Source organism: Anguilla anguilla, chromosome 6, assembly GCF_013347855.1.
Source record: "Anguilla anguilla isolate fAngAng1 chromosome 6, fAngAng1.pri, whole genome shotgun sequence".
NCBI lineage: Eukaryota > Metazoa > Chordata > Actinopteri > Anguilliformes > Anguillidae > Anguilla > Anguilla anguilla.
Window position 1 is genome coordinate 49,966,081 of NC_049206.1, and position 13,859 is coordinate 49,979,939.

At 53.0% G+C, this 13,859-nt stretch overlaps 1 protein-coding gene across 4 annotated transcripts in view; it reads left to right on the forward strand.

The window, feature by feature from the left end:
- The window catches only part of fynb (FYN proto-oncogene, Src family tyrosine kinase b), a 53,432-nt gene that overhangs the window by 22,792 nt on the left and 16,781 nt on the right, over positions 1 to 13,859 (forward strand). For all 4 annotated transcript variants that reach the window (XM_035421832.1, XM_035421828.1, XM_035421831.1 and 1 more), the window contains 2 exons: positions 9,760 to 10,016; positions 12,553 to 12,649. In XM_035421832.1, coding sequence (XP_035277723.1) covers positions 9,770 to 10,016; positions 12,553 to 12,649 — 344 coding nt within the window. In that variant the 5' untranslated portion in view covers positions 9,760 to 9,769. The remainder of the gene's footprint in view (positions 1 to 9,759; positions 10,017 to 12,552; positions 12,650 to 13,859) is intronic.

Here is a 13,859-nt window from a genome sequence, read left to right on the forward strand (position 1 = left end):
ATCCCACATAGCTGCAGAAATAAACAGGGTTCAGCTGCGTCGTTAGGTTTTTTTCCTGGCTAGTTAACGGTATCTTTCTAATGTATGCGTTTGCTTGTCAGGCTATCCAAGATGCCTCTTTTAAAGCTATTTCCAGTTCTCTGGGTGTCACACTGGAGTTCGGATTTTTTTTTCTTACACGGGTGTTTACCTGTGGCTACGTTGCTCGACTGCAGGGCATGATTAAGGTTTTCTTTCAAAGGAGGAAACCCTGGTGCTGATGTGCTGTCACGACACTGCACAGCCACAGTATCTCTGCCTTCCTGTCTCCTCTTCTCACGAACTGCACTCTCTCTCCCTCCCTCTTCTCCCTCCTCTTACACTGTGCTCTGTTTCTACTTCTCTCCTCTCAAACTGCAACCTCTCTCCCTCCTACACAATGGTCTGTCTCTCATTCTCTCCTGTCAAACTGCAGTCTCTCCCTCCCTCCTCCTACACTGTGGTCTGTCTCTCCCTTTCTCCTCTCTAACAGCAGTCTCTCCCTCCTCAACACCGGTCTGTCTCTCCTCTCCTCTCAAACTGCTGCTATTCTATCTCTCTGTTCTCACAAACAAAATGGTATTGATAAAATAGTTCTTGGAAATGTTTTTTCACTTCCTTATTTTTCAGAAAAATAAGCCCATTAAGGAATAGTATTCTTGAAATTAAGCGCCTGCTTTTTCTTGGACATTCACAACTTTAAGACAGTTAAACACTTGTAATAGGTTCTGTGGGAACTGTGGGAAGATGAAACTCATATCATGACTTTGATGAGGGAAAAAAAATCTGCCCACTGGTTCTTGACACTCTCCACATCCCTTCCTATCGTGACATGCACTTTTAGGTTCTTTTGAACCATGACACTGCTGTGGAGGTTTCATCTGTCTATGAGAAGTCTTCCTTCAACTTCCTTTTCTCCTGAACTTTGAGTCACAGCTTCCCTCGTTTAGAAACATTTCTGTTCCCCCTCATCTTGCTCCGTTTGGATCTAAGAAAGCTAGCTGACTAACAGCCCTCCAAAATAATGTGACAGGTTTCACAAGTGTGGAAAAACCCTTCTGGTAGCATTGATTTTATTTATAACTGCAGGAAGTTGACAAATCTAGTAACACATCATTTTTAGCTCTCATTAGAAGTTCATTAATAAGTTCTTCAGGAAGTATTTGAGTGTGTCATAGGAAATTTCTTTGCAGATATTTTTTTACATATATCTTTTAAAATTTTTGTAATAAATTTTCACAAAAGCTAGATTGGCAGCATATCTTTTATAACCGCATATATGTGTTGGTGCATTTGAAGTGTAGGGACTTAGTATGTTGTTTATTTTTAAGACGATATCTTTCTTCATGATTTATATTGAAATTTCTTGGTTTTAAAAGTCTTACTTTATTTGCTGGGTGTTAAAAAGGGCCCTTGTGTTCTGTGTGTGGTTTTGTGTTGTGTACAAAATGACAGATGTCATTTTTAACTTGAGCTGTAGTCTCCGTCCCCTTTGTGTCACCTTGTCGCGGACGGAAATTCCGACAGCGCGTCGAAACAATGGTGAAGGGCCGCGCATCGTTTCCTGCGCTGGTTTTCTGTCTCTCGGGGGGTCCCACGGGTTTAATAAAAGCCGCGTTCCCGCGTCCCGCTAACTGCCGCTCGTCCTGAACACCGAAACGGACAGTGTTAGTCACACTCGGCGCTGACTGACGCGTCACGGTTATTTCCGGTGGGCGTCCTGCGCATCCAGCCGGTATGTCCTTACGTCGAGTGACTCATGGACCCCGCATTACCCATCCGACCACCGATGAGATACTGCTGCCTGCCCCAGGTCGTCCAACACGGCCTCTTTCCGAAAGTCTCCTAATGAAGGATTTACTTTTGGAAATAATGGTTAGGCTTGTCCTCTCTTTGGCCTGTAGTATTGACACGGAGGTCTGTGTGTCACTGTTGAAATATTTGCGCTAACTTCCTCTCCCTCTCTTTCTCTCGTGAACGAGAAGACACCGGTCATTCAGACACGGCCCCTTAAATAATTCAGCCTCACATCCGCGCACACACCTTCCTCCTTAATGAGCCTCGGGCTTAAAATCTGTTCTGCTCATTTTTCATCCTTGGAGAGAGTTTTTACTTGAAGGTGGCGAGAAAAGTCGGCCGTTTTCCATCGTCTGGTTTCAAACGAAGTCGAAATTCAGAGATTCGCCTTCCGCTGATTGGCCCCAGCTCTGAATTCGCAGGCGGTGGTGAATAGCCCTGCCCAATTATAGGTAACGGAGCAGAAGAGCGCTAAATCATTATTCTGCGTAATTTGCTTTGCGGTGCGACATCCGTCCGTTTTACGACCCCGGGCTTGAATTTAGAGGTATTTGGGCCTGCGAGGAGAGCACGTTTTGGCCAGAAAAGTGATAAATATTTCATTCCGTTGGGCGGCTTTGATTTGTGCGGCGTCTGATTTATACGCCGTCCTGAGGGGGTTTGAATGCGTCGGTTTAGAGGTCAAGCTCAGGCCACAGATGTATTGTGAGTACAAGGTCACCCTTTCTCTCACTCTAGCTCTGAATCGGAAAAGGTCTGCTCTGTGAGCAGTTTGACACAAAATGGCGCCCTTTTATGACCCACGTGGGGGCATTGTGCGTGGGAGAGACCCACTCTTGTGCCTGCGTTTCTGTGAATATGTTTTTTGTGCATGTTATACAGACCTGTATAATACCAGGTTTAAAGTGCTCACAGTTCTGAGGCGGAAAAAAGCAATGGTGCTTGAGAGATTCAGAGAGTTGTAAGGGAATTTGAAAACACACACACAAACAAGCAACACACCCATGCATGCACATCTGAACACACAAACATGCTTATCTGCACACACACACACACACACACGCACACTTGTGTGCACTCACACACGTTTATGCATGATCACGCACACTTGTGCACACTCACACGCACTTCTTCATGATTATACACACACACACACACACACACACACACACACACACACGTCATTTGTATCCTGCAGTCCACCCAGTGCTCTCCGTGGGTTGGGGATGTCATCACCGGCGTTGACGTTGAGTCCCTGTGACATAATGGTGCCAGCGCAGGCTCCGCCCACCAGAGCGGTCCGCGCGGAGAGCCCTTCCCGACAGCGACGTCCTTCCCGCCGGGGCCGCACGGGAGGTCGGCCCAGCGTAGCGATGCCTGCTCGGCGGGGAGAAGGGACGCGACGGAACGCGCGTCCGACCAGCGCTTTCCGAGGGTCGCGGCTAGCTAGCGGGGCCGCCGTCGCCGCGGTGACGCCACCCGCCCACAGGGGGGTGCTGCAGTCCTCCCCGTCCCAGAGCAAGAGCGAGCAGCTAACGGCGGCGCAAAGTAAATAAGGCCCGTCGGCGCGGAAACTGCCGTTTCTGACTCTCCACTGTGCGACTCGAGAGACAGTCAGGCACCTGAAGGGCCTCTTACGGCATCCGCGGGGAAGAGCATTAGAGAGAGAGAGAGAGAGGGTTCGGTTTAGGGAACGGGACGGTCCCCGCCTGCTGTTTAATTAAAAATCCTGAAGTGTCTTTCAGAGGGCCCGCTAGCTGCTAGCGGGAATGTGCGGCACAGAATCCCGTAAACAAGATAACTGAGAGCGAGGGAGGGGGGGGGGAAAGGGTGGGTTTCTTCTTTCCCGGAATAGACCTGACGGATGTCTGTGGGTCCGGAACGAGGACCGTCAAAGGAGAGCGTTAGCGAAGGCCGCGAGCGTCCAGCTAATCGCTAACCCGATACGAGGGCGCCCCCGCTCGAGTCGGCTGCTGTGCGCCATTCCTTTTTTCACCGTTCCTTTTCCCGTCCATCGACTCTGTTTCCCCCCCTCGTCCCAAGTTCCGACAGGGACTGAAACCGATGCGCCGCCTCGCGCTGGCTCTCGAAAAGCACGGAAGCGCAGCGTGTTCGGGAAGAGGCCGAACACTCCGCCTAACAGACCGCAGGAGAGGAGGAGGAGGAGGAGGAGGAGTGAGCCCTCCCTTCTTTCGGCCGCTGGGTGCCCCGCTGAAGCGGCGGCATTGTGCGCGGAGTGTTCCCCCCGCGGCCGTTCCAGGTGACCCCCGCGACCCCCCCCCGGCAGCGGGCCAGTCCCGACAGAACAACCGGTCCTCAGAAAGAGAGACGGCCACCGCGGTCAATCCCGGAAGGGCCGCTCTCTCTCACTTCCTCCCAGCCCCGTAATGAATAAAATTAAACCGCCCATTTACGGGGGGCAAAGGGGGCGGGGCGGGGGGGTGGGGGGGGGGGGATGGTGGCGTTGAGTGGCGGTGGCAGGGGACAGGGATGGGGATGGAGGCTGGGGGGTTGTTAAGCTTAACGTGAGAGAAATGACAGAACACCGTCAGATTTCAAAATTCATATCCGCCTGTGCGATCGAGAAATAACCGCCTAGCTCTGCGCCCGGATGTCGCCGCGGCGATACGGCGACAGACACGCGCCTTCCAGGGAATTGGACGGCGTGCTAATTGCCTTTTCCCTGGTATTGTCATTGTTGTTGTTGTTGTTGTTTCGTCTGCCTTTGTTTGTTTTCTGCAGAGGCAGGGAGGCGTGCGGCTCAGGCATTGTTTGACAGGAACGGGGGTGGGCGGGGGGGGGAGGCCCTGTAACGGAGTGACGCAGAGTGGCTCGTGGGCCTGTGACGGGACGGGGGGGCGCGATCGTCCCGTGCGACGCAGCGGGGCCTTCCTCACCCCGCCCCCGCCCCCGCCCCCCCCCCCCCCCTCGGCTGCGTCTCGCGCTGTCTCTCAGACTCAGACCCCCCGTCCTCTCACCGCGCTGTGGCTGCAGAGGGGCGTTGTCCGTTCGGCAACGATCCGTCCGTCACGCCCCTTTTCTCCTCTTCTCTTTGCCTTTCACTCTTTGTCTCTGTCTCTCTCTTTATCCCTCTCTCTCACTCACTCTATCTCACTTCCTCTCTCTTTATCTCCCTCTCTCGCTCTCTCTCTATCTCTCTCTCTTTTGTTCTCTCTCACTCACTCTCTCACTCTCACTCTCTCTCCCTCTGTCCCTCGCTGGCTTATCCCCCTTTCCTTTCCTGTTCTCTCTGTATTTTCTCCATCATCCCCTCTATGAAAGACCTCCTGAGAGGCCGCCTGCCCCACCCGCAGCCCGGAGCACTCGTCCGCTCCTCCTTCCCGTCACTCCGACAGGGTCCCGCAGCCGTCTCTCTGCGTCCCACGAGGCCCAGCCCCCCCGAGGGCCTCTTGTGTAATGAACGCTGCACCTGTGATCTGGCCATGAAATATAGATGCATTCTGGGAGCTTTTAACAGCTCGGCCCAGTGTGGTGGCATACCTTCAGGCCTGAGCAACTGTTCCATGAATAATTCAGGTGAATTCAGGTGTGCATGTGTGTTTGTGTGCGTGTGCACGTGTGTGTGTGTGTGTGTGTTTGTGTGCGTGTGCGTGTGCGTGTGCGTGTGTGTGTGTGTGTGTGTGTGTGTGTGTGTGTGTGTGTGTGCATGTGTGTGCGTTTGTGTGTGTGTGTTGGCAAATTGTTCCTGCTTTTCCCCAGTTGTGTCAGTAAGTGGTTGTGGTACAATGCTTTCTTATTGTAGGCTTTATTGGGGGCATTCAGGCAGTTGCATTGAGTGTTTTCAGCATCTCAATGCTCTCATCTGTGAGGGATCTTTGTTGATCTTTGCTTTTTTTAACCTATCTTTGCTGTCCAAGAGTATGTTTTGATAATATTATTACATAGTGTGACAATTCAATAAATACTAACAGTAGCAAAAAGAATAAAAATAATAATGATCACCTTTCAAACGTGTTACGGACTTGAGAATTCAAAGAAGTCTTCATCCATTCTTTTCTTTCCAATCATAAATATCCACGGTGCCCTGACTGGCTGCAAGCCCGCTTCCTCTTCCTGTTCAGCGCTGTGACAGATGGGCCGCTCGCTTGTTGTAAAAACCGACTGGGAAGCCAGTGGCTTTGTGTCTGAATGAATGCACCACAACAAAGTGGCGAAGAGGAGCGGGACTATGAAAGGTTACAGTGCAGAGAGGCCGGAGTGTTCCGGAACAAAAAGCGTAAACCCGCTCCGGTTACACTCCGAGCCGCCGCCTTTTTTTTTTGGCGTCCGTGAGAGACGAAGCCCCTCCTCACCTGCGCGCTTGTGTTTTTTTTTTTTCACTGCCTAAAAAAAAAAGGGAGGGAGTAAATAATGGTGGAGAGAGTTGGAGGCGGAGAGAGATAAAAGGGAGCCGCGTACGCGAATAGTTCAAAGGGAACGTCGGCGGAGCTCGCCCCCTTCTCCCTTCTGTGGTGCCGAGGGGGGCTGCTGCCTTGATCCCTGCGTGTACCTGTTGCTGTTTCGGCAACCCGCTACGCACGCGACCGCCTCCCCCTGCCCCAAAATGGCGCACGGCTCACCCACGGTGATCTCTGCAGATCTACCCGCCGCGCCCGGGGGGGCGTGGCCAGAGTTTACCGCCAAAGGAAGCTTCTGCGGTTTAGCCTTCGTCCCTCACCAGCCCGAGGTGAGAAACGACTCCTGCGTCCGTGCCAGAGAAGCTCGCGGCTCGAAGCTCTCAGCGGTCCGAGGAGCCCTTTCTGCACATGGGCGATGACGTCACCCTCCGAAGCCGTTTCCTGGAGCCTGTGAGTCACGGGTCGTCTCGCGGGAACGGTCTGAGGGTATCTGAGCGTTTCGATCCAGCTTTCAAGTCGGGATTCACCCGGATTCCGTTTCTGGGCACCTGCAAGTGCTGTTACCCAGAGTGCCGCGCTGTCACCCTGCGGACCGCTGACTGCTCGGTTATGTTACGCAAGCTGCCACGGCTGAGCATCGGAGATGCCGTAACGCTGGCGGCCTGATCTAGGTGTGGTTTGTTCTGTGGTCTGCTGCACCGTGAGTGCAGTTATTTCACATGCATGAGACAGGCTTTTAGGCCCATGTGCGGTTACCTCGGTACCCAACTGTGCGAAACGTTCTCACAGTGTTGCTGCATTGTAGTGGCAATGTTACGACATACGCCAACAGACCGTTCTAACGACATTGTCAGACTGTTTCGTGTTAGCGGGCTGCCAACCGGAGGCTGCGTTTTGTCCTCTGGCTCCACCTACAGCTTTTCCACCGCCTCCACAGCTCCGCCCACCTCCTGAATAAAGCCGGCCCTTCGCGCCACAGGGGTGACGGGGAGCCAATTAGCATAAAGAACTAAAAGGACTCTTCCCCCACCTCTGCATCCCCCCCCCCCCCCCCCCCGTCACGTTTACTGAAAAGGTGCCACCCTGGCCGGACGGGGGCAGATTCAGATCACACCCCCGCCCCCACCCCATTTTGTGCGACAGAGTGACACACTTCTGAAGTAGGGCCACTTCCTGCCTGCCTCGTGTTGATTTGAGCCATTAAAATAACACTACGCTCTGACCTGGCGGCTTCGCTGAGCGCCGCCCGGCTAAGGGCAGTGAGGTGTGAAAGCATCAGAGCACGGTTAAGCCTCATTCGCCTCTAAAGGATGCCATCTAAACCAACGCACTCACGGGGCGTGGTTAGCAGTTCATGAACGCTTGTGCAGAAATGATCAAAAGCTTATTTGTTTATGGGGCTTTTTGTTTTTCTGATTGACACTTGTTTTCCTCCTCGAGGCGGGTCAGGGGGTTGATGTCAGCAATGTGGGCCAGGCAGTACGGGTGGTCATTGTCTCCCAGTCAGACACCCGCTGCCCTCCCTGTTTTCGTGTTGTTTTGCGGAAGGGCCGGTGAGGGGGGGGGGGGTAGTTCTTCCTCTCTGCATGTGTCTTTGGCTCTGCTGCTTCCTGCTCTGAGCCGGGAGAGAGTGAAAGAGAAAATCTGTCGGTGAAAAGAACTGCGAGTGGCGTATCCGGGGTCACTCATGATTTCAGCCCTTCAGCATCCTCCCCCCTCCCCGCCCCCTTACCCCCCCTAATTTGGGGATTTATATCCGCCGTACCTCCGCTGACGCACCGCGCAGGCAGCTATGAGCTCATATTTGTTTTGCTCAACAGCAGCCGGCCGACGCCGTTTTCCCAACGCGCGGTCACACTGCCCGCGTTTATCTCCGTCGCCAGCGACGACGGGCGATCGATACGATACGAGAGCCCCGCCGGGCGGGACAGAGCGGCCTCGCGTGCGCGGGCGAACAAGAGCCTCGCCAAAGCCCGCCGCTGGCGTCTCTGGCGGGAACGGCGGCGCCGCGCAGCGCATACGAATGTTCTCGCTTTTCACATCGTGCGCGCGGTTCTTACTCACGGACCGCCGTTCGCCCCCCAGCGCGACCGGCATTCGGAAGCCGAGCGCGGGGCCCGGGAATGAATCCACGGCGATAAGATTATGGTCTGTCGCCCGGTGGGGGGAAATGGGCGGGGTCTCTTTTTTTTTTTTTCTTTTTTCTTTCCCCTGAAAGCACAGCTGCTCATGAGAGGCCGTGGCTGAGATCTGCCTTCTTCTCCCTTTTTTGTTATTGCGTGCGGGAGGGTCGATGCCAGCGATGCGCTCATGGAATAATCAATGAGTAAACTGTCCCTGCTCCGCTCCGCTCCGGCTCCTTGGGTTGCGCAACGGGCTCAGCGCGCGGCTGCAGCGTGCTGGGAGCGTTTTATTATTAATATTCTGTCTGTGTTTCACAAGCGCTGTTTGTGTTAGTGATCCAGTGTCCCGCCTGCTGCTGGGCTGTAAATCTACCGTGCTGGTTCAGAGCGCTGTTACAATCACACACACGCGCGCACACACACACTCTCACACACACACACACACACACACACATACACACTCTCACTCACACACACACGCGCACACACACACACACACACTCTCTCACTCACACACACACGCGCACACACACACATACACTCCCTCACTCACACACACACACACATACACTCTCTCACTCACACACGCACACACACACATACACTCTCTCACTCACACACGCACGCACACACACACATACACTCTCACTCACACACGCACACACACTCACTCACACACACACGCACACACACACATACACTCTCTCACTCACACACGCGCGCACACACACTCATTCACACACGCGCACACACACACACACACACACACAGAAACACGCACATACACTCACTCACACACACACACGTACACACACACACACACACACACACACCGGTGACCCCTGTTGCTTCGGTTCACTCCTACGTAATATAATTGCTTTAGTTCTCTCCTCCGTAGATGTAATTGCTTTAGTTTGCTTTAGTGCTTGCTTTAGTTCTCTGCTTCATAATATAATTGCCTGTCATGGCCCTTTCTTAGCTATAAACCTGCAGTCATCTGCATGGAATTAGCCTGCTCCAACTGATGATTTAGTATTTTAGTCAAGGTTAATGCATATTAAATACATATTATGAGTTCAGCTGTGTCAGAAGAGATGTCAGTGTAAAAAAAAAAAATAATAATATCACTGCATTGTTTTGATAAGTTAATACCATTATATCAGTGCTCATATTTGCAATTCTGTTGTCTTTAATGTTTCCTAAGCCATAATAATTCATATTTTGTCAGCATGGCACATTCATTTGTCAGTTAGTCCACACTTTAGATATGCTGCATTGGCATCGCTACAACATATTGCACATTTGTCAAGAGAAAAGATAAGCAAAAAATTGTACATTACGGAATGGATGGTAGCAGGAATAAATGCTCAGAAGTAGCAGTAATGATGTTCTGAATGATAAAATAAAAGTTTGTTGCAGATGCTGATATTGATGGATGTGTCCTCTCTCTGTTTCCCCTGCAGATTATAGATAATGGGCTGTGTGCAATGCAGGGATAAGGAGGCCTCGAAACTGACGGACGAGCGGGACGCCAGCATCTCGCAGAGCGCGGGGTACCGCTATGGGGCCGAGCCCACGCCGCAGCACTACCCCAGCTTCGGGGTCACCGCCATCCCCAACTTCAACAACTTCCACGCGCCCGGCGGCCAGGGCATGACCGTGTTCGGCGGGGTCAGCACCTCCTCCCACACGGGCACGCTGCGCTCCCGCGGCGGAACAGGTGGAGTAACCCCCCCCCTACCACCCGCCCACCCTACCACACCCCCCAGGGGCCTTCGTGGCCCCGCCCCCCTGCATCGCGGAACGTTCCGGGCCGGCGTCCGGGCTCACCCGGGGGCTCTGAACGGCGCTTTTTGTTAGCGATAGCGAGCGCGCGGCGGTCAGGAAATCCTCCTTGTTTTAAACAGCCAGGCCCCAAAGAGCCAGGAAACAGCCCTGCGTTCTAATGATAATAAGGTGCTTTTATATAGTACTTTTGATGTCAAAGAAGTAAACCAGGGAAGCTCACCTCAGTCACCACCAATGTGTCGCACCCACGTGTTGGGTAGTTCTGTCCTGGGTAATGCAAACCCTCACTGTCACTTCTGTACTGTCACCGAACGGTAATAGTTTCTTCCGCTGGAACCTCTGCTGTCTCTTTGTGACGGCTTTGTAATCATTACACTTCATTATGTACTTCTGGGTCTTTTCCAGTATGCAGTATGTAGGCGACTTCCTCCTTTCATCCTTCATCTCTGAGGAGTGTCATGTCTGCAACCAGAAAATTATATCTATTATATTATATTAAATATACAGACATTATATTTATATTAAATTGAAACATTATTTTGAATTGCGTATAAATCTATTTTTGTGAATGCTAATAAAATTTGGACAGAGGAAATGATTTAAAGCAAACACTAAACTGATATCGCCGGACTCAGGGATCGTCTTGGGAGTGGTTTGTTAATTTCTCAGGTTTCTTTGTGCGTGCGTGCGTGCACGTGTGTGTGCATGCATGTGTGTCAGTGCGTGTGCGCGCGTGCGCGCGTGCGTGCGTGCTTTCCTGCGTGCATGTGTGGGTGGGGGGGTGGGGCTTGGATGAAAAGGCTCCTCGCAGTAGAAGGCGAGCTCAGCCAGTTAGAGCTCGTCTCTGAACCGCCCCCCCGCCCGTCCCCCGCTGCTCGACGCCGCGTCGGAGGCGCCTCCGCTCCGAAGCTTTAAGGAGCTCCCGCTCTCCCAGCATGCCCTGCTCTTCCTCGTCCCGCCCCGAGACGGAGGCCCTTTGAAGTCAGCTGTACGGGGCGAGCCGCGCTGGATGCTGCCCGGGAGGAGGCTCCGCCCCGGCTCAGTGTCTCATCTCAGCGGCTGCCTTCTCTCTTTTCCTCTCTCTCTCTCTCTCTCTCTCCATTTTATCTGTTTATCCCTCTCTTACTGCCGCTTTCTATCTCTTTCACTCTCCTAATCTCTCTCTCTCGCTCCCTGTCTGTCTCTCTCCCTCGCTCCTTCTTAAAAGTCAATACTCTCCTTCTCCATCTCTCTCTCTCTCTCTCTCTCTCTCTCTCCATCTCTCTCTCTCTCTCTCTCTCTCTCTCTCTCGTGAGTATAGGAGGGGCTGCCGGATCGTGTTCACTGGTTGCAGTTTCAGGTCCAGTGAGATGTTATTGTATACTGAAGCGAACCAATTCCCCGGTTTTATGTACGTACTTGCCCCCTTTCTAATATTAGCCGGTCTCTGCGGAAGGATTCCAGAAGCTGCCGCTTGCTTTCTGCAAAGCCACAATATACGATCTGACAGGTTACAATAGTTGCGTGCGCGCATCTATTAAAGGGGATTATGGAAACCGTGCGCTAACTGTTCACCATGTGGACCCAGTTCCGTTAGCTGCCTTTCAGTCCAGCAAGCTTACAGCAGGGACTTCTACTACTTAGGCCCTGCGCGGTCACATTGACCGGTATCTTGTAACCTTGTAAACCCCACGGGCTGCCCAGCCCTGTTCCTGGAGATCTACCGTCCTCTGGGTTTACATTTCAAGCCTAATTTGGCACATCTGATTCTGCCAGTTAGCAGCTCAGTGAGATCTGCTGTTGAATGAGTTGCGCTTTGTTAGCGTTGGAGTGAAAACCTACAGGACCGTAGATCTCCGGGAACAGGATAGGGCAGTCGTCCTGTTGTAACCCATGCAACTGGGTGCGGGGTACAGGGAGAGTTTCGCTCTGGCTCTGTATTAATGTAGCAGCCTGTATCAGTTTGTCCTGCGTCCTTCCAGCTAAGGGGCCTGCCATTTCAACACCATGTAAGTGGCGGGGTGGGAGGTCACCTGGGCAACCCTGGCAACAACAGCCTGTAAATAGTGGTGGGGCCCCATGTCTTCCTTCCGCAGTTGTGAACTTGGATGCACTTGGCTTTTAAAAATAAAGTTTCTATGTTAAAATAGTGGCACGTGGATTGGATGCATTTTTTTCCACCGGGCAAAACGGCTCGAGCCAGTGTGGGCGTCGTTTCTGTACTTTCCGCAGATAAGATGTCTGGTGTTCCATCTCAGTATTCTTACTGCGGTCAGTAGTATGCAGAATCTCACATAAAATCCAAAAAGTCTGGCTTTGGCTGAACTGCTTTTTTCCCCCTTCTCTTCTGGAGAGAGGCGAAGCTCGCGGTGCTCTCACAGTGCACCCAGGGAGCGATCTGACTTTGTGGCTAATTTGTTCCTAATCGTTAGCATGCTGACTGCTGCTCTTTCTCCCCCCCCCCCCCCCCGCCCTCTGTTGTCCTGCAGGAGTCACGCTCTTTGTGGCACTTTACGACTACGAGGCCAGGACGGAGGACGACCTCACCTTCCGGAAAGGCGAGAAGTTCCAGATCCTCAACAGCACGTGAGTGTGACTTTTTGGGGTCTGACGCCCATTAGCGAACAGGTGTCCTGAACAGCGTCTACCGCTTCCTCTCGCTCCAATAGCGGCCGTTCGCTTTTAAAGATGTCTGCATTTACGCGTGTGTCACTGGGGTATGGGGAGCTTTTTCGGGGTGTGGTGTAGTCGTTCTGTAAACCAGCGTTATTTAAGCCTTTGTTTACGCTGCAGCTGGGAGGCTCACGGCCGCTGCTCTGCTCGTTGTACGCCGCGTTCGCTGTGCAGTCGGGTTTCGGCTCTGCGGACGCTGGGCGGGCCGCGTTCCTGCTGAGGCGGTCTGCGGCGTGAACTCTTCCGTGTCGAGTGGCGCTGCGCGCTTGCTTATCTGTTCCACGCCGGGTTCGGGGGCAGCGGGTACTGCGCAGAGGAGCTGACTCTGTCTGCGCTCTCTCTCTCTCACACTCGCTCTCTCGCTCTCTCACTCCCACGCTGCGAGCACTGCGGCTTTGTGTTGTTTTTGAGCCCTCTTGCCTGCAACCGTGACAGGAAGTGCCGCGGCCTCATTTCCTGTCCCCGCCGCAGCCTTGGGTACCGTTACCCTTTGTCAGCAGAATTCGCCGACCCCCAGCTCCTAAATTAGGAGGCAGCGGAGGGCCAGGGCCCAGGGACTGCTCCGGAACGTTCCCCTCAGAACAGATGTTAAGACGTGGACTCCACAGGCAGATAAATCACACAGGGGGGAAAAAAGACTCAACCTCAGAGTAGAATGAGCATAAACAAGCATGTGCTCAGTCTCCTCACTCTGCAGCGTTTTGTCTCTTAACCCAAACACTCTCTCTGTGCTGTTTATTTTACCTCCTGGCCCGCTCCCAGTCCCTTATTCTGCAGGTTAGTTTCTGGGGGGTTTTCACTGAAGGTCTGTGAACACGGCTTTGTAACCAGTAGCTGTGGGTCTGTGGGCTGTAGGCCCTACGCTCCTCTTCCTGTCGTGACAGGAAGCTCACACCAGGCAAGTGAGAGCCCCCGCCCACTCCGCCCCAAAATTTCACAGCTTGCCCTCTTCACCTTAGAGTGTTCTTACTTCATAAGGGCCAGACAGAGCAGCATCCTCTGTCCTCTGTCCCGCTCTTAATGTCAGCCCTGAAGCCGGGCTCCCCCTGCAGGCGAGGAGAGGAATAGCAGCTCTCCTCAGCATCACCCAAACCCCACCCCACCCCACCCTCACCTCTCCCCC